Below are 22,523 nucleotides of genomic sequence, written 5' to 3'. Positions count from 1 at the left end.
CTTATATGGCAAACATATACAAACTCCATGGCCTTCCTGTGTCAATAGTTTCAGATAGAGACAAAGTCTTCACCAGCAAAGTATGGCAGGAACTTTTCAAGCTGACTGACACACAACTCCTCATGAGTTCAGCATATCACCTCCAAACAGATGGACAAACTGAGCGACTCAATCAGTGCTTGGAAACCTTTTTACGGTGTTCAATCCATTCCTGTCCAAAGCAGTGGTTTAAATGGCTGCCACTAGCAGAATTTTGGTACAACACTTCCTTTCATTCTGCTCTGCAGCGATCACCATTTGAAGTTCTTTATGGTCACCCTCCACGCCACTTCGGCATTGCTAATCTGGATGCATGCTCTGTACCGGATTTGGACAACTGGCTGAAGGAGAGGAACTTACTGATTGACCTCATACAACAGCAACTCCTGCGAGCCCAACAGCGGATGAAATCACAAGCTGATAAAGGGCATTCTGAACGGCACTTTGAAGTTGGTGACCTAGTGTATCTGAAGTTGCAGCCCTTCATTCAATCATCTATGGCAATCCGTCTCAACCACAAACTTTCCTTCAGATTCTTTGGCCCCTATCGAATTCTGCAGAAAGTGGGTACGGTGGCTTACAAATTGGATCTTCCTGCTGACGCCAAGATCCATCATGTGGTTCATGTCTCACAACTCAAGAAGCACATCAGCTCCCAGGTACAAGTCAGCTCTGACCTCTCCGCTGTTCCTCTTGATCCATCCGCTGAGCTTGTGCCTATAGCTGTCATTGACTCCAAGATTGTTGAGCACGGTTCTTCTTTGGTTACCAAACTGTTGATCCACTGGTCTGATCTCCCGGCAACATTGGCCACTTGGGAAGAGTATCATGAATGTCATCGACGATTCCCAGTTGCTCCAGCTTGGGGACAAGCTGGATCTCGAGGAGGGGGCAATGTCACGGGTCATATGGGCCGCCATAGTGAGTAGTACTACAGTAGGCTGGGCCAGGCCCATGTATTGTGTTTGTAACTCTGTCCACCCGGGTATAAGGGTGCAAAGAGACTCGTGGAGGAGGCAGTTATGCGGTGAACAATTCATTATCCTGTTCTTCCCCGTCTTCTTCGTCCCTGCTGTAACTCTGTTCTTGCTGATTTATCCCCAAACTATATGAAATCTCCCTAGTTCTTGTGCTGAACCCTAACAAAGAGTGACAAAACTAACAAATCCAACGGCTCAAAAAATGCCCCTTCCAAGGCAAATGGTTATGGCAGGAACTGGAATCCAATTTACTAAAATCTGGCACTGTAAAACCAACCATCCACCTCAACAAGATAACACGCTATTCAAGAAATACATTTAGTAAATTGGATCCCAGACAATATCTTCATTGCAACTTTATTTAGCTTTTAGCCTTTTAGCCCAATGGATACCAGGTGCTATGTTTTCTCAAACACGTACCGCTGCACTATACCAAGGTAAACGAATGAACAGATAGATACATACAAGTTAATGCCACCTCCAAAGATCAATATTCGATAATAGAATCTCAGGTGGATATAAATAAGCAGGGAAAGCAAAGCATCTCACTGAACAATAGCCTGAACAAGACGACCAATAGGCATAGACAACACTAGGTCATACCCACAAGATAGGAAATATGTGGACAATCTGAAGTCGAACCAAACAATATCAACAATTATGCACTTCAAACACTATAAATACATATCTAGGGCTCAGAACAATAATTTAGGAGCCATTTTCTCAACAACCATTTTATCCTAGTGTAGACTCTAGAGAAAAGAAAAGAAAAAAAAATCAATCTTAGATCCAAATCTAAACCTCAAACCCTTGAAAGGCAGTAAACAAGCTTAAGTCTTGTTCAACAAATACCAAAGATGACAATACACCACTCTTTATGGTGTGCGCTTCAGTACGACAAGTATGGTTTAAGCCCGACTTAATCTGAGAAACTACTCATACAAAAGCAATAAAATAAAATTACAAGCACCATTTAAATGACCTAAGGGTGCATGGGGTGGTTGCCTAATTTCCCATAACATACAAAATATCATAGCAGCATTATCGTAAAAGCAAATGTACAGTCAATGTTGTAGCACATTGTTTGCAAAGGTCTTGTTTATGGCGCCTTCAGTATGCGTTAAACTAAAAGGCATTGCTCAAGTACAACCATTCCAATTGACACTCAATCAAAAAAACTAAAGAGCATATTTATCTTTGGGTATGCACCCCAAAAGTTCTGACGGTACAAGGAAACCTTCGAAATATGGTAACATATTATGAAAGTTCAAAGAGGCATTAACTTGTACAATAATAGGAGTCCTTTGAATCCTACGATACTCTTTTTTTGAAAAACATATCCTACGATACTCAACTGGAACCTCTTTCGGCATGCCTCCGCGGGCCTGCCCGACACAGTCCGAGGATGGGACACAGCCCTTAGACGACAATCTGTTCCAGCTTATGCTTTTGAAGAAACAGATCTGCCATCCGCGAAGCAACAGAAACAACTTGCTGCGTACAAGAACATAGCACCGTCCGGCATAACAGAATACAGCCAGCCAATGCAATTTCGCTTTTAAGATGACACTTAGTTTCTCCCTGTAACCAGAAGCAAACAAGAGTGACAAAACTAACAAATCCAACGGCTCGAAAAATCCCCCTTCCAAGGCAAATGGTTATGGCAGGAACTGGAATCCAATTTACTAAAATCTGGCAGTGTAAAATCTACCATCCACCTCAACAAGATAACAAGCTATTCAGGAAATACATTTATCTTCATTTTAACTTTATTTAGATTTTAGCCTGATAGATATGGGGTGACAGGTGCTATGTTTTCTTTCTCAAACACATACGCTTGCACTATGCCAAGGTACATGGATGAGCAGATACATACAAGTTAATGTCACCTCCATAGATCAATATTCGATAATAGAATCCCAGGTGGGTATAAATATGCAGGGAAAGCAAAGCATCTCACTGAACAATAGCCTGAACAAGACGACCAATAGCCATAGTGACATGAAAATAGTACTAGACAACACTAGGTCATACCCACAAGATAGGAAATATGATGACAATCTGAAGCGGAACAAAACAATATCAACAATTATGAACTCCAAACACTATAAATACATATCTCGGGCTCAGAACAATAATTTAGGAGCCATTTTCTCAACAATCATGTTATTCTGGTGTAGATTGGAGAAAAGAAACGAAAAATCAATATTGGATCCAAAATCCAAACCTCAAACTCTTGAAAGACAGTTATAACAAGCTTAAGTCTTGTTCAACAAATACCAAAGATGACAATACACCACTCTTTATGGCGTGCGCTTCAGTACGACAAGTATGGTTTAAGCCAACTTAATCTGAGAAACTACTCACACAAAAGCAAATAAAATGAAATTACAAGTTCCATTTAAATGACCTAAGGGCGCATGACGTGGTTGCCTAACTTCCCATAACACACAAAATACCATAGCAGCATTATCATAAAAGCAAATGCATAGTCAATGTTGTAGCAGATTGTTTGTTGTCTTGTTTATGGCGCCTTCAGTATGCATTAAACTAAGGCATTGCTCAAGTGCAACCACTCCAATTGACACCCCATCAGAAAAACTAAAGAACATCTTTATCTTTGGGTATGCATCGATCCCAACAGTTCTGATGATACAAGGAAACCTTCGGAATATGGAAGTTCAAAGAGGCATTAACTTGTATAATAGGAGTCCTTTGAGTTCGAGAATAACTAGCAAATGAGCAACTAAGAACCTAAATCCCTCAAGCCATCAGTCACATAATTTGCTTTGAAAATTCAAATAGAACACCCAAGCAGATCCAAGATACCAAAACACTAAAAAAAGCACTTGAAAAACTAGGCATTCCTTACACCATGTAGCAAGTGCTCGTAGGCATATAATAACATCACCATACTCATTATTATACTATACTCCACAGCTTATCATTTTTTTTTTGCAATTCTAACGATTAATTCAGCACACATAACTGTTAAGAGTTTCAAGCGTGCCCGCGACCGGTCCGCCAGAAAAACTCAAAAGAGAAAGAAGTCTCGTTAATCTCTTCATGCTCATTCCAAGTTCGAAGTACCGTTTGGCCGGCAAACCCATGGAAATACCCCTTTAGCAAAGAAAAATAGACACGATGTCGGAATTCTACATAGTACACTAAAACCCAGAAGAACCCCACAACACCACCTCATTATGTCCTAGGCTCCAAGCAGAAACAGATATTTGAGAGAAATGCACAGGGTAACAATAATATTACTGGAAATGATAATAAAGAGGATTCAAGTAGGCACATAACATCCATCAGCATCAACCAAAATGCAATCTCAAGTTTCTTTTCCTCATCCATACATCATCCTGAACCCATAAGAGAACATCACAATCCTGATGCCCTCATGCGCACCTGCCGGCGATCTACTTCTCGGAGGAGTTGGGCCCGCGCTTCTTGCCGAAGCCGACGACGGCGGTGACGAAGCGGCGGTTGTACTGCATGCGCTTGTAGGCGTGGCCCCGGGGCTTCTTCTTCTTGTCCTGCTTCGCCACCTTGGGCGTCTGCCCGCGCACCTTCCCCGCGCGCGCTAGCGATCCGTGCACCTTTCCTGCACCGCAGATTCACGCGCCGACGCCCCCAACGGCATAATCAAATCAGATCCCAAACCAAGAAGAAACGAAACCTCGTAGAACCACTTCGCGGAGTCTGCGAGCAAGTTTCGATGCGTGGGCGGCGAGGAGGAGGTGGATGAGTGCTTACCCATGGCTACGGCGGCGAGGAGGGTGGATGCTGCTGTTGCGGCGGCGGGCGGGGCTAGGGTTTAGTGCTGGCGCCGCGGCGGGGGGGGGGGGGGGTGTCATGGGTGAGAAGGAGGGGAACCGCAGGATTTCGTCGAGCTATACAATGTGGAGGGGATTTTTGCATTTCGGGCCCTTGGGTTCGAGATTTGCGTAAATGCTCTGCGGAGGCGGAACATAGCTTCGAGGCGTATTTCCGTATTCGCAAATATAATATGATTCCATGCAGACTCACAGAGTAGGGCAATACTCTTTTTTTTTGAAGCGAGAGCAACACTTCCTTATTAACCAAAAATAGTGTTCTACAATGTCCTTTTGCATCAGAAGAAAACCCCACCCTAATTATCATGCAATTTTATTGACTAAGAGTTTAGGACTGTCTAATGTTATGATGATGCATATTTTTGTAAATAAAACATTATCACCTGAAAATGTGAGCAATCTAAAAATGTGAATATTTGACCACACGTCCACACACAATGAACAAATTTACCTGTACTTCCCGAAAAGTTATTCTGAATATATATATTTTTAAAAAAATTTAAATTACATACACCAATACTTTCAAGAGCTTATGAAACAAAGTATATGATGCATGTTCATCTTGCATGAACGCACTTGATTGTAAAATGATTGAAAGAAAACACATCTTGTGAAAAGTCATGATATGATTCCGTGAGTACCGTTCTTGACTTCTTGCAAGTGCTGAATTGTTCAAATATCATTTAGCGCAAAGAGCTGAAGTCTGAGTCCAGGCTTAGAATAGCAACAAGAGCACAATTACATCGGTGCTAACTTATTTTAATAGTCCAACGAATAGGAACAGTAATAAAGATGAATAGCTACAATAATAACTGAGCAATAATATCTATCGTTCCGACATTCAAGTTCCAAAAACATGATTAGCCTTGTCTAGGAGGGGCATTACATGTGAAAGATAGTCAATCATTCAGCCATTGCAATGCGGATGCGCTGCAGAATTTATCTTCGATCTGCACCTTCAAATGCCGACTGGATACAGCAGTCTGCAATTGCATCTTTGGACCAAAACTTTCCATGATTAGAATTATAATTTACACATGTACTAAAGAATCAACAAGGCTGCATGTACTTCAGCATAGCAACAAGGTGATCTTGTGGAGATCAGCAGCCTCTTCTGGCCCCCAAGGGCAGAACTGATGACAACGTCCTGAACCATCTCTCTGGTTGCAGTTGAAAGCCCTGGGCCTTCATGGGGAGCAAGCCAAAAAAAAACAACAAATTTTCTGTAGGACATTCTCTACGCATAATACATATACAAGCTATTTGCAGCAGCACATGCGATGGAATTCTCAGTTGGGTGCCATGCAAGATGGAGCAACTTTGTTGAGAAGTCAAGCGAATTTCCATTGGCATCAACGCCTTGGTTTTCTCCACCTGCAGCATAATAGTTAAAGTGATGACTGGGTGAACACAATAATTTAGTGGAAATTCTTGAGTTGATGTTGAAGAGAACCAGTCACCTCTCCGAACACCACGGGTAAAAGAAGTCAGTGTCCTTGTAGGCCTTGTCGGATTTGCAATCTGACGCCTAATGGAACCCCCAATCAAACAAAAATGAGTAGCATTATAATTGCAGGAAAAACATTTGTAAGACTTTGTATACACTAAAAATGTGAAAAAGATAGCAGCAATAATATGGCCCTCTAACTTGCTTCTGACTATATAACATCCGGCTAGTTTGAATACAATAAAAGCACAAAACATTAGATACCTATGTTCCATAAAAATAGAAGAGCAAAAATCATGCAGGCAATACTGCTGAAATAAACTTTATGAAACAACCCGAAAACAGAAAGAGGAGCATAGATCCCGGATCTTCTTATCTAGCCATCACTCACCAACCCTCTTGAGGTCCTGTTCTCAAATAAGATGGCAATGGGTTCCATTCCCAACTTGCATCTCACACATTCAATATTGATTTTATTATCGTAGAAATAAACCTGCTTATTTCTATTAAAGATAAAATATGATTGACCCACATCAAATGAAACTATGGCAAAGGGGACCACGGCCATAGCACCCAGAAAATGGATAGGGAGAGTGCAATTCACAACAAACCAAACCATGGCAACAACAGATTAGGAACAAGAATGTGTAAAAAAAAAAGTAGAAGGCACAGCATGTCAATATACCTCGTCGGATTCCTACTTGCTTCCAAAGTGGTTGCCTCCATGCTTCCAGGAGTACAACCAAAAACACGAAATATGTTACTGCATTTAAAGGCACAGGCAGAATAAAGTGTCAATAGAGGATTCCTAGAAAATCTCACATGCAGTCAATAATGGGCGAAAGAAATACCCATAAGAACCAGTTGCAACACGAAGTCCATCCCCACTAAGACAGCACTCAAACTTGTCAAAAATTGAGTCATTCTCATACAGATCACAAAGCTGAAAACAGTGATAGCATAAAATTACATTCTATTCCGGTGATAAATATCACTTCTTTCTTAATCATTTGATCGAGGAAACTTCACCTTAGGTCTTAAATGTTCATGGACTTGGAAGGTTGAAACAGGGCCCGAATCCATGTTTAGATCCCATAGCTGAGTATGGAACAAAAAGATGATAAGCAATCTCATAGGGGCACTCTGCTAGTTACTAAGCATAGTTCAAAAAATAAAATAGTTCATTGGGTATACTTGACTGTAGGTTCAAATTTTATACAAGTACTCAATGCCACAGAAGAGATACACCAAACTGTTTTTCCCTCGAACAATAAGATGTGCAACTAGCTTTTGACTTGAAGCAGTTGCAAATAATTGAAAATGCTATTTAGTATGAAGTCATGTAATGACTTCTGATAAGACAGTATTCAATTACTATAATGGGTCTGAACAAAAGTATTTGTGTAAGCTAGGTAAAAGAGCAAAGGTAGAAGAACATGGAGAAGCTAGTAACACACCTTGAGAGTCATATAATCACGACTAAGAATATGTCTTCCATCTCTTGAAAACTTTATGTCAGAAATTGACGCAATAATCTCTGTAAAGAAGGATCTTGATCCAGGTGCCTCATGTTCTTCAAATCTGTTTATAGGCTTTTTCGTTAACTCAAAGCAACTGCTAGTTTTTTTCAATATAAATAACTGTACACATTCCCAACCCTCACAAGGTCGATGTTGCCCAGTACAGAAGGGTAAAGTTTTACAGACAAGACTAAAAGGAGAATAACTAACATCTTGGAATGGTTGTCGCATAGTGCTGATTGTCGTAGATCAATAAGTCGGATAGAGCCCTTTGAGCTACTATAGGCCAGTGTATTACAATGGATTGGGTGGAACTCCGCACATGTAATCACCTCTGAAATATGAAAAGGATTTATATCATTAAGTGCTTATGCCAAGACGAGTGATCATAAGCAACACTTCTAGTAATTGGAAGAAAATGAAAAATGAGCCTACCAGATTTCTAATAATCAGAATGGAGACAACACCATGCTTATATCAAGAAACAAAGAGCATTGTGTGCGAAATTGGCAACTTTTAATGTCATTCCATTACACAACTCTTTTTACAATCTATTTCACGCATAAATCGGCCCCATTTCAATACGGACAAACATCATGCAAATAATATAGAACAGCGCACCAATTATTGTTACTTCTTATAGTATCTCCAGCACAATACAGTAGACCAGAAGCTACATTAGCATCCAACTTATATTGGTCCCACCCCATCTACTCGGTTTTTGTCTACAAGAAGGAAGCTGCAATGTTTTATTTGTTTGAAACCAATAGAATATTCTACAGCTGCCCATGAAAAGAAGTTCAAGTTTTGGAAGACAACAAGTTCCCAAAGGTGCAGTCATGGGCCAAATGGTGCAAGCAATATGATGATAAACCAAACAGTAGCCAACAGAAGTCCAAACTCCTAGCTTTGGTGTCAGAAAATTTGGTGGCAACCCAAACTATCAAGGAAAAAGATGGTAATCCTGATTCTTTTCTAGGTACCAAAAAAACGAATCATAAGAACAAGTCACAATCATCAAGACATATAGCCATCACATTTCAGTATGTCAGCTTGCCGCAGCAGCAACACATCATTATTTAGGATAAAACTATGAGACTCGTGGAATTGCCTGTTAGATCTTCCATGTTTGTAGGCTTCACGTCAACAATGTTAAAGCTTTGGCTGTTTATTTCCAAGTTCCATAAATTTATTCGCAGATCATCTGCTGATATGAATGTCTCCCCATCACTGCAGATTAACAAACAATGGAACAATTATCAATACAATGCCACAAATTTCATCATTGATTAAGTATTTGGAATCTACAGGATGGACACAGTAAAACTCTGCTGAATGCCTCACCATTACTGTAGCCAATAAAACTGATCAAAATAAAAATGGGACTATGTGAGCAATGACGCTCCCACTGTAAAGGCAGAAAAAGCCACTCGCGCATGGTACTTATTAAGGTAATACATGTCGACTGAAACTTGAGTTATTATCAAGACAACTTAGGTTCAGTTTGCCCTATATGAAAGATTCAGTGTGTTGGAAGTGCAATTGAATGGAAATGCCTGAACTGATTAAAGATTTGAAGCACTAGCAACAAGCCAAGCCAACAACAGTGTTTTAACTATAATTGATGAAGCATGTTAGGAAGAAAACTTATTCATGAAGGAGCAATAACACCCTGCAAGGGTTAGATGATAAAACAGATATTAAACACTGACACTTCAAAAATATCTGTTCTACTAGTTTGCTGGTTTTCTATTCGAAAGCAAGGAAAATAAACATAACCGAAGCAACCTATGGAAAAGAAAGAGTGCAAAAGGGATCCCATATAAAAGAAAAAAATTCTATGTACAGGATGGCTGACCTATTATTTGAGATAGAATTTATATGGTAGTCATGAGCATGAGCATATACACGTCGACATCTAGCAACAGGGCTTGCCTCTAGACTTGTAACCTGCATGTGGTTGAAAGTGAAGTCAAATGAATTAAAAAATTGCAGTTTTGCATTGCTGCACAATTTATAGTTTCAATATCAAAATACAGAGCTGATCATGTTTTTTCTTCTGCAGGTATTATATAATCAGAAGTTGATTATAACTTACCACAGGCAAACGCAGTGATGGGTAACCTCCAGGTGGAAATGAGAGATTAGTGTTCAGGCAATTGAATTTATCTGAACAACCACCATTTGGAAGAGGCGCCTTAGAACTACTCGTACTTGCAATAGCAGTACTAGTACCTAAACTTTGAGAAGTGTCCAAATTCATGACAGAAACTCGCTTTACTTTTTTCTCTTGCACCTGGATAGTAAGTAAAGAAATGGGGTAAGCAAATAAAAAAGATGGTCAAAAAGTCAATGGTGCAAAATGAAACCACAAAGAACAGAACATACACTTTTTCCTGTGTCTGCAAAGTTCAAAAAGTCATAATAAAAGACATGACGACCAATTTGTTGTATCTAACCAGCCAATTTTGATGTAAATCTTAAAATTATTTTCCCAGCAAGACCAAAGTCTAGTTGAATACAAACCATATTGCCCTACCAATGTGGAAAAGATGTATGCTGAAATTCAACAATGTAAATACAGTTCTGCCATGCCAGGGATAGCCTTACACTATATAATTAAGTACTCCCTCTGAAACACAAACTTTAACTGTTACATTTGGCTATGAAATATTTATAAAACATAGCAAAAGTATACTTTTATGAAACTCCATTTCGAGACAAATGTACATGTATCATTTCAAATATCCAAATTTAATATACAAAAAAAGAGTAATTTGTAAGCTATGCTTAGAATAGTTGACTTAAGACAGCCCCAAAACTGTCACTTAATTACGACTAGAGGGAGTATGAACTACGATAAAGAATAAATTTAGAATGGTTAGAAAATTTGAAAAGCACTCCTAGCATATTTCTCCTCCATACCTTCCAGTATTTGATTGTCTTATCATTTGTAGACAAAAGGGAGAGAGCATTGTTGGATGTCTGGCACCACTTGATCTTGTTGATCTTTTCCTCTATTTCCAAACTTTTTAGGTAGTCAAACTACAAAAATGACACGAAACTAAGAGCAGCACTTATATAACATTACATCTAAAGATAAAAATAAGAAGGAAACAATAAGAACAGCACTGCATTCTCATGAGAGCGTATTGCAATATGAGATGAAATTTGGTGCCATGGCGTAACCTAAAGTTTTTTTTTTTCTCAGAGCTGTTATTGTCAACAGTCAACACCTATTTCAGTTTCTTGTATCAATACAACTATGCAGTAGAGCTTTTTTTAAAAAAATATTCTGCCTAGTAGCATACCTCAGGTTCATGACTCTGGAATTCAGTTTTATAGCGGAATTCTGGGTGTCTAGTAACAGGAACATCTTGTCTCTCTAGTTCTCTCCAGCTTGCATTCTGCTGATAGAGCAACTTCATTAGGGAAAAATATTAAAATAAAAACAAAGTTCAAATATGTGGTGCTTACATCCCGGACATCTGTCCTTTCAAACAATACGACTCTGCCTCCTTTGTCTCCAGTGGCAAGATGATCACCAGATTTATCAAACTCGATTGCAGAGATAATGTCAACTGAAATAAAGCAGCATACAATTTAACATACAAGGCATTCGTAACTCACAAAAAATAATAAATTATCGCCTATTTAAGAACAGAGTAGATTGGAAAATTTTATTTAGATGATAATATCAGTGTATGGTATATAGTAGATATCCTTTTTAAGTCCCAGAGAAACAAAAGGCTATTTATTAAATAGGCAATAAGCTCGATTCATTACGCAACTCCTCTGGATACAACAAAATCTGAATGTGATATGCCTTCAATAAAACTAATTTGAGGGCATGGAAGATGTTTAATTACATATAGCATGCCATTCAACAATAAAATAAAATAAAGAAGGAAATCAGACAAAAATAAGAAGCAAAGACATCCACCATTGGTATCATGAACCTATCCTCACAGCAGCCTATTCTGAAAGTACAAGCTTCCATACTAAGAAGCTTCTGGTCCATCGGGCTTTACTTTGTCTAGGTGGATGACCAAATACACACAACTAGAATAATGTGGCGCGGTCATAATAGAATGTCACAGATAGACCATCTAGTGTCCCACATGCCGACAACTGTTCAGACAACATACGTCCAAAACAAACACAAGAGCAAATGCACGGAGCGCCGATGCCAATTATCCAAGTCGCAAAACGTTAAGAGTACAAATTACCGACGAGGGGACAAACCAACAGCACGTACAAGGCGACAAACCTAAACTCTTCTGACTTTTTATTTCATGAGAGCAATTATCTGTGACGTTCAGTTCAAATTTGTATTACGCGCCATCAAATGCCCCAGGAAAATGGTTATGCAACGTACCCCCCAAAAACTTGGAACCAGAAGAGTTCACAAGCTCCACATCATATTTACCGTTTTTCTTCATTCCTTAAGACACAAAATTGAAACACCTATTTATAACCACATTCCTCGAACTCAAGTAAGAGCCTGGTGTACAGGCAATCAATCCAGCCAAAAGTTAAAACAAATCCCATTAGTGATCAAATCAGCTCCCAACAGGAAGAAATTGCGATCCATGGTCCCAAGGCCTTCGGACGAGAAGCGCTTTGATAATAGAGCAGCAAACTAACCATCTGACTTGATTCTACATGCAACGCGATGGTCATACTCCATCTTAATCCAAAGCTACGCCTTTTGTGCGAGATAACATTGAGGGGTCGCGCCACCAGCGCGGGCGAATCAAGGGCGCGCATTTTCTACGAGACCAAATCTCACGAGACCGCACAACTCCAGTCCCACCACCTAGCCCCCACCCGATCCCCACCGCACCAGGGCGTCCCACCGGCACGGCCCGCCCCCAGAGCACCCCACAAATCGCGCGGATCTCGAGCCCCCCCGCGCGCGCGCGCACGTACGTACCTTCCTGGACGTCCTCGCCGGCGGCGCGCTCGCCGAAGACCTGCGCGAACCGCCACTCCAGCGGCTGGGGCTGCGGCTGCGACGCCTCGCCCTGGTCGCCGGGGCCTGGGGGATCCATGGCGCCCGTCCGTCCGTCACGCGATCGCGCGGCGCGGGCACCGCATCGGGGGCGCCGCGGATCGGGGAGGGGGGCAGGAAGGCTCCCGCGGAGGAGATGGTTCTGGAATAATGGGGCGTCGGTGTCGCGGCGGCGGCGGAGACGAGGGAGATCGAGCCGAGGAGAGGGAGGGGTGGGGTGGGGTGGGATGCGACGAGGGAGGGAGGGAGGGGGGAGGAGGCGAAGTGATGTGGGGGCAAGGTTAACCTAACCGGTGGGAACCGGTCCGGTTTGACCGGTTACCGGTCAAACCGGTCCGGTCCGATTCCGGTTCCGGCCGGTACCCAACCGGTCAAAATTCAAATTTTAAATTTGAATTCAAAAAATGAAAAATTCCCAAAAAATTCCTAAAAATACTTTAAGGTGTGATGAATCTAATGGTGTCAAATTTTCTCAAAAATTCATTCATTTAGTATAGTTTGTGGGAATTTAAAGTTAAATCAAAAAAGAAAAAGAAAAAAAATGGGCCGGCCCATGAAGGCCCACCGATCAAACCGGTCAAACCGGCCGGTAAACCGGTCAAACCGGTCGGTAAACCGGTAAAACCGGCCGGTAAACCGGTTGCACGGGAGCTTTTGAATTTCAAACCGGTCAAACCGACCGGTAAACCGGTAAAACCGGCCGGTAAACCGGTCGGAACCGGTTGCACGGAAAAATTTGAAATTATTTGAATTTGGATTTGAATTCAACCGGTTTCCACCGGTTACCGGCCTAACCGGTCCGGTAAACCGGTACCGGAGGGCGGCGGTTACCGGTTTCCGGTTGGGATTAAAAACCCTGTGTGGGGGAGGTCGAGGTCGAGGTCTCCTCTGTCTCTGTGTGCGTCTCTCTCCTCCTGTACTTGTTTGTGCGAGCGAGCTCATATTTCTCTTTCTTCCATGGTGGGGCTTTTGCGACTGCCCCCCTACGAAACAACGAAATTTTCTGTTACATAAAGAAGGCATGCTTTCCAGGCGATCAACTCTTATCTTCTCCGTCTCCGTCGTGTGATTTGCTCGTGTCACCTGATCCGCAACGGCATTTTACGGTCTTATAGTCTAGAAGCATAAAGAATACAAACTGTTATAAATTTTTCGAAGCATATCAGGACAAGGAGAGGGAGGAATCTTACCATTTTCATATAACAATGGACACGACCTTTTAATCATTCAAAAATTTGCGGGCAACAATTTAAATAATGAGACATGGTGTGTCTAGAATAATCAAAAAATTAATGCATGTGAAAACACTCAAAACACCTTTCAAGAGAGAAAAAACACGCAAACAAGTTAAAATGACAATTCACCACTTCTTCCCTTGTACCAAAAATCTACATAGACTAGCATAGTGCTCGTGTTTTGGTACGAATAATATAAATTTTACCCAGATCTACATGAGACCGTCAATTTTTTGACAAGACGACGACTTAAGAGGAGAACAACATCAAGATGTTGCCGCCGCCTGAACTTAAGAGGAGAACAACATCAAGATGTTGCCGCCGCCTGAACTGGTGCGTCAGTTCTTTGTTTTTCGCCTAGATCCATCCCTGCATAGGTTGAGATTCTCATGATAACGCCTTCAAGAAGAAGGAAATAGATACCCATGGCACTGTCATCATCGGCGGTCGAGGACCAAGCTAAGCTTTTGCCTGAGAACATGCATATCAAGAAGCAATGCAAATACACTACGATCGCAATGCCTATAGGGCTCCCAGCAGATCCCACATGGTAGGGCGGCATTCGGATGCAAGCCTCCCATGGCGGTGGCTACGGCCGGCGAAAGCCGTCCTCCACTTGGAGCTCATCCCAATAGAGGTTGGTTCCGCTCACGCCGACACTGTCAAGAGCCGCTAGAGCCACGGGGCACCGTCATCATGTGCGCCAGCATCGTCGTCGCAGCCATGGTGGCGAGGCCGAAAAACGCTCACCGGTGATGGGGTAGGACCCTGGCTACTGTGACGGAACCGCCAAATTAAAACTCTCAATTAAGATTAATGGCCATTATTTGAACACATCAGGCGCATTAGCTTAATGGTTTAATTTGACAGTCCTTTCTCAGCCCACGTCCCGATCGAAATAACACCGATAGTCTCACGCGAAGGTGAACGCAGATGGTACAAGCACGACATACATTTGAAAATCCAACAATATACATAAAACTCTACCTTGAGTTTTTACCAACCAAGTTTGAATACATACATAGTTTATAAACTTTACAATACCGATATTAGGGTTCGAATAGAGAAAAGGACATACAACTACCAAAAGTGTACCCTAGGGAGGTCTCTAACTAAGCGTCTGGCTCCACAACCTCCCATCCCTCTGCGTCCTGGCGGATGAACTTAACGCAACGGATGAAATAATATTTCAACAAAAGCCCTGAGCAACTAATACTCAGCAAAACTTACCCGACCGATGGATATAACTTAGCCCACATACCTAGACATGCAAGGCTTTTGGGCTGATGGTTATTTTGCAGAAAAGCGACTAAGTAATTCCTTACTTTCCTTATTTTAGCCCAAGTTCTATATAAATTATTCATAGCCTAATATTTGCATAACCAAATCTAGAGCAAACATAGTGGAGCAATAAATAATAATTCATTGTGTTCATCATCATAGGTATAACCATTTTTCCATCACAACACTACGATGCGACGCAGTGACCAAGGTGCTCATATCCGAGAGCGACTGACGGCGAATCGATCCGATTTAACCTTGCAAGGTGGACCTAACCAACACGGCACGTATTTGCCCGCCTCGGACTATACATGCCAACCATTCCCCTCCCCGCCTCGAACCAGCCCAACGACATATGGTCAGCCGAGCTCAACATGAGACCACCAAAAGTAACAATGCATCCCCATTTCTCCGCGACTACTCGACTACCCCAGGAGTTGGGTGCGGGTTCCTGTACTTTCGAAGTGAGGCAGTACTAGGCTTACCGGTTTCGACTACCTCCTACTCCCGGCATGCGGTTAGTACAGTTCAAACATGATCAGCAGGGCCAACAATGGTACGGTCCTTAACCGACTCAGACGGGACTAAGACACCCAGGAACCCTGTCCTGCTGCCATACCTATACATCCTCATCAATTCCCGTCCGGTCTCAAATTTTCATGTGAGAAACCGGAAATTACTCGCGAGTAACCGGAAATTACTCGACTTTTAAACATCCTATATCTCGCGAGTGACAAAAAGTCACTCGGCTTCTACCGAGAACTCTTAAGCACAGCATTACTATCGTCCTAACATACTAGTATAAACTCAAGGAAACCTAGGGATCATGCAACTAGGGATCGTCCTAACCGACGGTGGCCTGACCGATGGCGAGGCTAGTACTACACCATCTACTAGAAGAGGCGCACACGGGTATGAGTGATGCACGCGAAGAAATCAAGCCTAACCTAGTCGGCGACGTGCGGCCCGTGGTGGTCAAAATGACATCGTCGTGAACGTGCGTGGAAACAACAAGAACGTGGAGGAACGAGGGGAGCACGAGCACGAGTGGCTCACTTACAGTCGATTTGAGCCCTTGGACGACAGAAACGGTGCCCGGACGATGGAGTTCCACGGTGAGGTCGAGTTTGGGTGAAACTCAAACTAACGGCCGGAGAATTCGGGATTCCCGGCGAGGTGGAGGTCATGGCCGTGGTTTGAGGGGTTGAGGAGGAAGCTAGGGAGGTGGTTGAGCTCTGGGTGCGGTGGATTTGAAATCCATGGAGGGAACGCACGGATTTGGCCGGTGAAGGGGAGGGCGCTCAAGCGTCACCCATGGCGTCGGGAGGGAGAGGGAGAGTGAACCGAGAGAGAGAGTGAGGGAGTGGGCGCGGGGTGGGTGGAGGGCGGTGCGCGACTTCAATGCGGCGTACGGGGAGGCCCGAGAGAACTCGACGGTCGGCACGTGGCGGCGACCGATGATCCTCGGTCAAGGAGTAGGTGAAACAGAGCCATCGCAGACTGTCCGCCGTCCTTTAGCGGACTATCCGCGAGGCCGGGCGTTACAATCCTTCCCCCTAAAAAAAATCTCGTCCCGAGAATTAGATGGTGGTGCAAAAATTGAAAAGAGAGCGAAACGTTGGGTACCTCGATAGGCTTGTAGTAACTCAGGACACTTGGATTGAACGAATTCCTTCGTCTCCCAAGTAGCTTCCCGCTCAGAGTGATCGCTCCATTGTACTTTATAGAAATCAGTGGTTTGATTCCGAGTGACCCTGGTCTTGTGATCAAAAATTTTGATTGGATACTCGGAATAAATAAGATCAGGCTCTAGTTGCAACTTCTCTATGTCAATCACTTTTTCTGGGACACGGAGGCATTTCCGGAGCTGAGAGACATGGAAAATATTATGAACCACAGATAATTGAGCAGGAAGTTCCAGGCAATATGCTACCGGCCCACACCGCTCAATGAGAGGAAAAGGGCCAATATAGCGAGGGGTGAGCTTTCCTTTCACCCCGAATCGCTGGACTCCTTTCATTGGCGATACCCGCAAATAAACATGGTCTCCCACTTGGAACGAAACTGATTGTCGTTTCTTGTCCGCATAGCTTTTCTGCCGGGATTGTGCTATTTTCAAATTCTCTTGTATAAACCGGACTTGTTCTTCTGCCTCACTGACTATATCAGGGCCGAACACATTCCTTTCCCCGGCTTCTGACCAATTCACTGGAGTTCTACACCTCCGCCCATATAGTGCCTCAAAAGGAGCCATTTTGATACTTTCCTGATAACTGTTGTTATAAGAGAATTTCACTAGAGGTAGGCATTCATCCCATTTCTTGCTATAAGAGAGCACACAGGCTCTAAGCATATCCTCCAGAATTTAATTGATTCGCTCAATTTGACCATCGCTATGAGGGTGATAAGCTGAGCTGCGAATAAGCTGAGTGCCCAGAGATGCCTGCAATTGTTCCCAGAAACGTGCAATGAATTGTGAGCCTCTGTCTGAAATGATGGTCTTGGGTACACCATGAAGACTCACAATGCGGGCCATATATATCTCAGCATATTGATGAGATGAATAACGGGTCTTCACTGGAAGAAAATGAGCGGATTTGGTGAGGCGGTCAATGATAACCCCAAATAGAATCATACCCCTTTGACGTGGGAGGCAAACCAACAATGAAATCCATACTAATATCCTCCCACTTCCACGAAGGAATATCCAACGGTTGTAGCATGCCAGCAGGTTTGAGATGACTCGCTTTGACCCTTCGACAGATATCGCACTCAGACACATATTTGGCGACCTCCCGTTTCATTCTTGTCCACCAAAATCGCTGCCCGAGATCTCGATACATCTTGTTACTGCCCGGGTGAATGGAATACCTAGAGAGGTGAGCCTCATCAAGAATTTGTTTCCGGAGTCCTAACTCCTTAGGTACCACCAGCCGGTTCTTGAACCATAAAACACCTTCGCCATCTAGATGAAAGCATGCCACTCGATGGTCATTTTCCTTAAGCCTTTGCCGAATCTTTTCCATGCCACTATTGTTTTTCTGAGCCGCAATAACTTGATCTCGGAGGGTTGGAGTGAGAACAATGTTAGCTAGAGTCCCTCAGCTACAATAGTCATGTTCATCTTCTCCATTTCTTGACACAAAGTTTCATGCAAAACTGTAGCTAAGACGCAATTGCAACTTGCCTTGCGACTCAATGCATCGGCAACAACATTTGCCTTGCCCGGGTGATAATGAATCTCCAGGTCATAATCTTTAATTAACTCTAACCACCGTCTCTGGCGCAAATTCAGCTCGCTCTGGGTGAAAATATATTTGAGACTCTTGTGGTCTGAATATATATGAACCAGACTACCCAGAAGATAATATTGCCAGAATTTTAGTGCATGGACCACTGCAACTAGCTCTAAGTCATGAGTAGCATAATCCTCCTCATGCCGCTTGAGAGCTCTGGAAGCATAAGCAATCACCAGTTGATCTTGCATAAGGACGCAGCCGAGACCCGTACCTAATGCATTACACACAAACGTCAAGGCCAGAGTAATACCTGGCTAAGCCAAAGGCAGTAATGAGAATGCGGCCAAGACTCGTACCTGATGCATCACAATAAACATCGAAGGGTCGAGTGATATCTGGCTGTGCCAGAACAGGGGCCGACATTAAAAGCTTTCTCAAAGTCTGGAAAGCCTGATCACATTTGTTGTCCCAAATAAATTTCACCCCTTTCTTAAGCAATTCTGTCATGGGCGTAGCAATTTTGGAGAAGTCCGGTACAAACCGGCGATAATATCCTGCTAGCCCAAGAAAACTTCGAATTTCCGGAACTGTCTCAGGGGTCTTCCAATCTAGCACATCTCGAATTTTGCTGGGGTCGACAGAAATACCGTCCTCTGAGATGACAAGGCCTAGAAATTGCACCTTTGTGAGCCAAAATTCACACTTGCTGAATTTGGCGTATAACTTGTGCTCCCTGAGACGCTGAAGGACAATGCGAAGATGATCTTCATGCTCTTCTTCATTCTTAGAAAATATAAGAATGTCGTCGATGAAAACCACGACAAACTTATCCAGCTCGGGCATAAGTACTGCGTTCATGAGATACATGAAATGTGCCGGAGCATTTGTTAACCCGAAGGACATCACCAGATATTCATAAAGTCCATATCTAGTAGAGAAATCCGTCTTAGGAATATCTTCGGCTTGGATTTTGATCTGATGATAACCCGAGCGGAGATCAATCTTGGAAAATACTTTGGCCCCGAATAGCTAATCTAACAAAATATCAATCTGGAGAAGTGGATATTTATTCTTGATTGTGACGGCATTCAAAAGTCTGTAGTCCACACATAAACTGAGGCTTTAATCATTTTTTTAACAAAGAGTGCTGGACAGCCCCAAGGTGAACTGCTAGGACGGATATACCCCTTATCAAGTAATTCCTACAACTGCTTCTTTAGCTCAGCTAACTCATTTGGTGACATCCGATAAGGTCTTCTGGAGATCGGTGCCGTTCCCGGTTGCAATTCAATGGCAAACTCCACATTTCGATCCGGTGGCATGCCAGGCAAATCATCCGGAAAAACAACCGGGTATTCCCATACCACTGGGATGTCAGCCAAGGTCTTGCCCTCAACCTGATTCACCGTAGGAGTCACTGATATGTGATCCCTCAAGTTCAAGGTCATACTACTATGAATAGAAGATTTGACGTGCACAGATTGTGAGGTCGTGTCCAAAATAACTCTCTGACCCTCCATACAATTCATGCCCAATATAGTATCTATCCTTTGTGTTGGTAACATTATCAGGTCTGTAGGAAAAAAATTTCCATGCAAATGCAGGGGTACTTGCTTGACAAACTGATTAGTGATCAACTTTCCCCCAGGTGAGTGAATATGATACGGCTTGGGTATGCTCTCTATCTTCAGCCCCAATCTAACCGCACATTCCTCGCTAATAAAAGTATGGGATGCCCTTGAATCAAATAATACTTTGACGGTTTGATCGTTTGCTGAGAACGTACCCGCCATCACTGGAGCTCCCTCAGGAATACTCTCGAAGGTGGTGTAGTGCACTTGCCCCAGCTTGAAATGAGCCACGTGCTGCTTCTGGCTCTGCTGACCGGGCTGCTGGCCCTGCTTTGGTGGCACCGGGCAGTTCCGTGCAAAGTGCCCTTGCTGCCCACAGTTGTAACACGGAAACAAATTGGGGCGTACCCCCGGTTGCTGCACCCAGACCTTCTACTCGTTCTGCTGAGGAACAGGAGGCCTGACCGTCCCCTGAGGCTGTGTGTATTGGGGTGGCCGATACCCCCACTGCTGCTGTGGCTGGTGCTGAAAGGGGGCTGTTTGTGGGCCTGACTGGACAAGGCGAAACCGCTGTGGGGGCGCTGCTCGAAAATCCTGCTGCCGGTGCTTTTCTCTTTTTCTCTGCCTTATGAGCCAGGTGGGCATCCTCCTGCACGATAGCCCCATTGACAAGCTTGCTGAAAGTATTGAACTTGAACATCGCTTGGCGATCTTGGAGCTTACTGCTAAGCCCCTGCCTGAAACACGCCTGCTTCTTCTCATCCGTGTCCATGTGGTACCCAGCGTATTGTGAGAGTGTGTTGAAAGTCTGAGCATATTGCATCACATTACTGTTGCCCTGCTTCAGAGCCAAGAACTCCGTAAGCTTCCTTCTGATCACCCCTGCAAGGACATGATGTGCCTTGAAAGCTTCTTTGAACTCCGCCCAAGTGAATCGAGTGCCAGCAGGAAACATAGCCACGTTGTTGTCCCACCACGTACGTGCAGGACCCCTGAGCTGCTGAGCTGCAAATCCTGCCTTGTCCCCCTCATTGTATGGGTATAGAGTGAACTTGGACTCTATGGTCTTAAGCCAGCTGTCGGCCTCCAACGGCTCGTCTGCCTTGTGAAACAGCGGTGACTGGGTCCCCAGAAACTCCTGGTACCCAGGAACAGGTGGCGGGTGGTGTCCCGGCCGTGGTCCTGCCCCCTGTTCCACAAGCTGACGGAGGAGCGTCGTCTGCTCATCACGCCTAGTAACTATGGCCGCAATGGCCTGGGCCAAATCAGGAGGGTTCGGGGGTACTGTCATTCTACATTTAACCATGACAAGATTAGTTCCATCATCCAGATTAATTAAAACAATCCCGATAGTAACCAATCTCTTTATACATAGCACATTGCAGAATATAGAGCTTCAAAACAATTATGTGCAACGCTTGCAGGCGGGGCCAGACGATCCGACCGGCTCAGTTCAATCGGTCTGACCAGGTTGTCCTGGTCCAGCCGAAAAATGTATGGCAGACCGTCCGCGGTACAAGGGCGTACCGTCCACTTTACAAGAATCCAACTTACCGGACCGTCCGCTGAGCTTCTGCGGACCGTCCGCTTTACAAAATGCCAACCCAACTCAGTTTCAGATGGTTCTGTGTATTTTTCCTCAACGACCGGCGGACCGTCCGCGTGTCCTTACCGGACTGTCCGCAGAACACGTTTTAAAATACCAGACAGTGTCCCTGGTCCGGCCGACGACACTTCTGCAACACTTCACGCCCCACCTACAAAATCTTACGACCTGAACGTCATTTACAAAGGTCCTTAAGACCTTAAACTCACACCCCCATCAACTCCTATGGAAAAATCCCAAAAACACTACAAAATGAGATGCATGCTCGCCCTATGCTCTTTCCAATAAATTTTTTTATACTTTTGAAAAACTTTGAAATTAGTCATGCCCGTACCAACATCGATGCGTTTCGGCTCTGATAACAGCTGTGACGGAACCGCCAAATTAAAACTCTCAATTAAGCATAATGGCCGTCATTTGAACACATCGGGCACATTAGCTTAATGGTTTAATTTGACAGTCCTTTCTCAGCCCACGTCCCGATCGAAACAACAGCAATAGTCTCACGCGAAGGTGAGCGCAGATGGTACAAGCACGACATACATTTGAAAATCCAACAATATATATAAAACTCTACCTTGAGTTTTTAACAACCAAGTTTGAATACATACAAAGTTTATAAACTTTAAAATACCGATATTAGGGTTCGAATAGAGGAAAGGACCTAGAACTACCAAAAGTGTACCCTAGGGAGATCCCTAACTAAGCGTCTGGCTCCACAACCTCCCATCTCTCTGCGTCCCGGTGGATGA

The 22,523-nt window shown here is 43.6% G+C and overlaps 2 protein-coding genes across 3 annotated transcripts; both read right to left on the bottom strand.

Annotated features, from left to right (window-relative positions):
- Nucleotides 1–4,251: 4,251 nt before the first annotated feature.
- On the bottom strand, nt 4,252–4,852 carry LOC120704878 (40S ribosomal protein S30-like). Its single transcript, XM_039989416.1, has 3 exons — nt 4,826–4,852; nt 4,779–4,795; nt 4,252–4,626 (listed from the first exon to the last, which is right to left on the bottom strand). Exons 2-3 carry the CDS (start codon nt 4,780–4,782, stop codon nt 4,442–4,444), a joined length of 189 nt encoding a protein of 62 aa, XP_039845350.1. The 5' UTR covers nt 4,783–4,795; nt 4,826–4,852; the 3' UTR covers nt 4,252–4,441.
- Nucleotides 4,853–5,555: 703 nt separating this feature from the next.
- On the bottom strand, nt 5,556–13,088 carry LOC120704877 (serine/threonine protein phosphatase 2A 55 kDa regulatory subunit B alpha isoform). 2 transcript variants are annotated; one of them, XM_039989414.1, is made up of 14 exons: nt 12,762–13,088; nt 11,303–11,406; nt 11,137–11,235; nt 10,751–10,870; nt 9,924–10,121; nt 9,684–9,775; nt 8,937–9,055; nt 8,036–8,159; nt 7,763–7,886; nt 7,335–7,403; nt 7,157–7,248; nt 6,991–7,068; nt 6,319–6,386; nt 5,556–6,232 (listed from the first exon to the last, which is right to left on the bottom strand). In XM_039989414.1, exons 1-14 carry the CDS (start codon nt 12,877–12,879, stop codon nt 6,096–6,098), a joined length of 1,542 nt encoding a protein of 513 aa, XP_039845348.1. In that variant the 5' UTR covers nt 12,880–13,088; the 3' UTR covers nt 5,556–6,095. The 2 variants fall into 2 exon arrangements, with proteins under 2 accessions (XP_039845348.1, XP_039845349.1); XM_039989415.1 differs by having other exon boundaries at nt 11,137–11,232; nt 12,762–13,069.
- Between the last annotated feature and the right edge of the window lie 9,435 nt (nt 13,089–22,523).

This window comes from Panicum virgatum, chromosome 4K (genome assembly GCF_016808335.1).
Source record: "Panicum virgatum strain AP13 chromosome 4K, P.virgatum_v5, whole genome shotgun sequence".
Classification (NCBI taxonomy): Eukaryota; Viridiplantae; Streptophyta; class Magnoliopsida; order Poales; family Poaceae; genus Panicum; species Panicum virgatum.
Note: the sequence above shows the minus strand (reverse complement) of the source record. Positions and strands in the feature narration are given on the sequence as shown.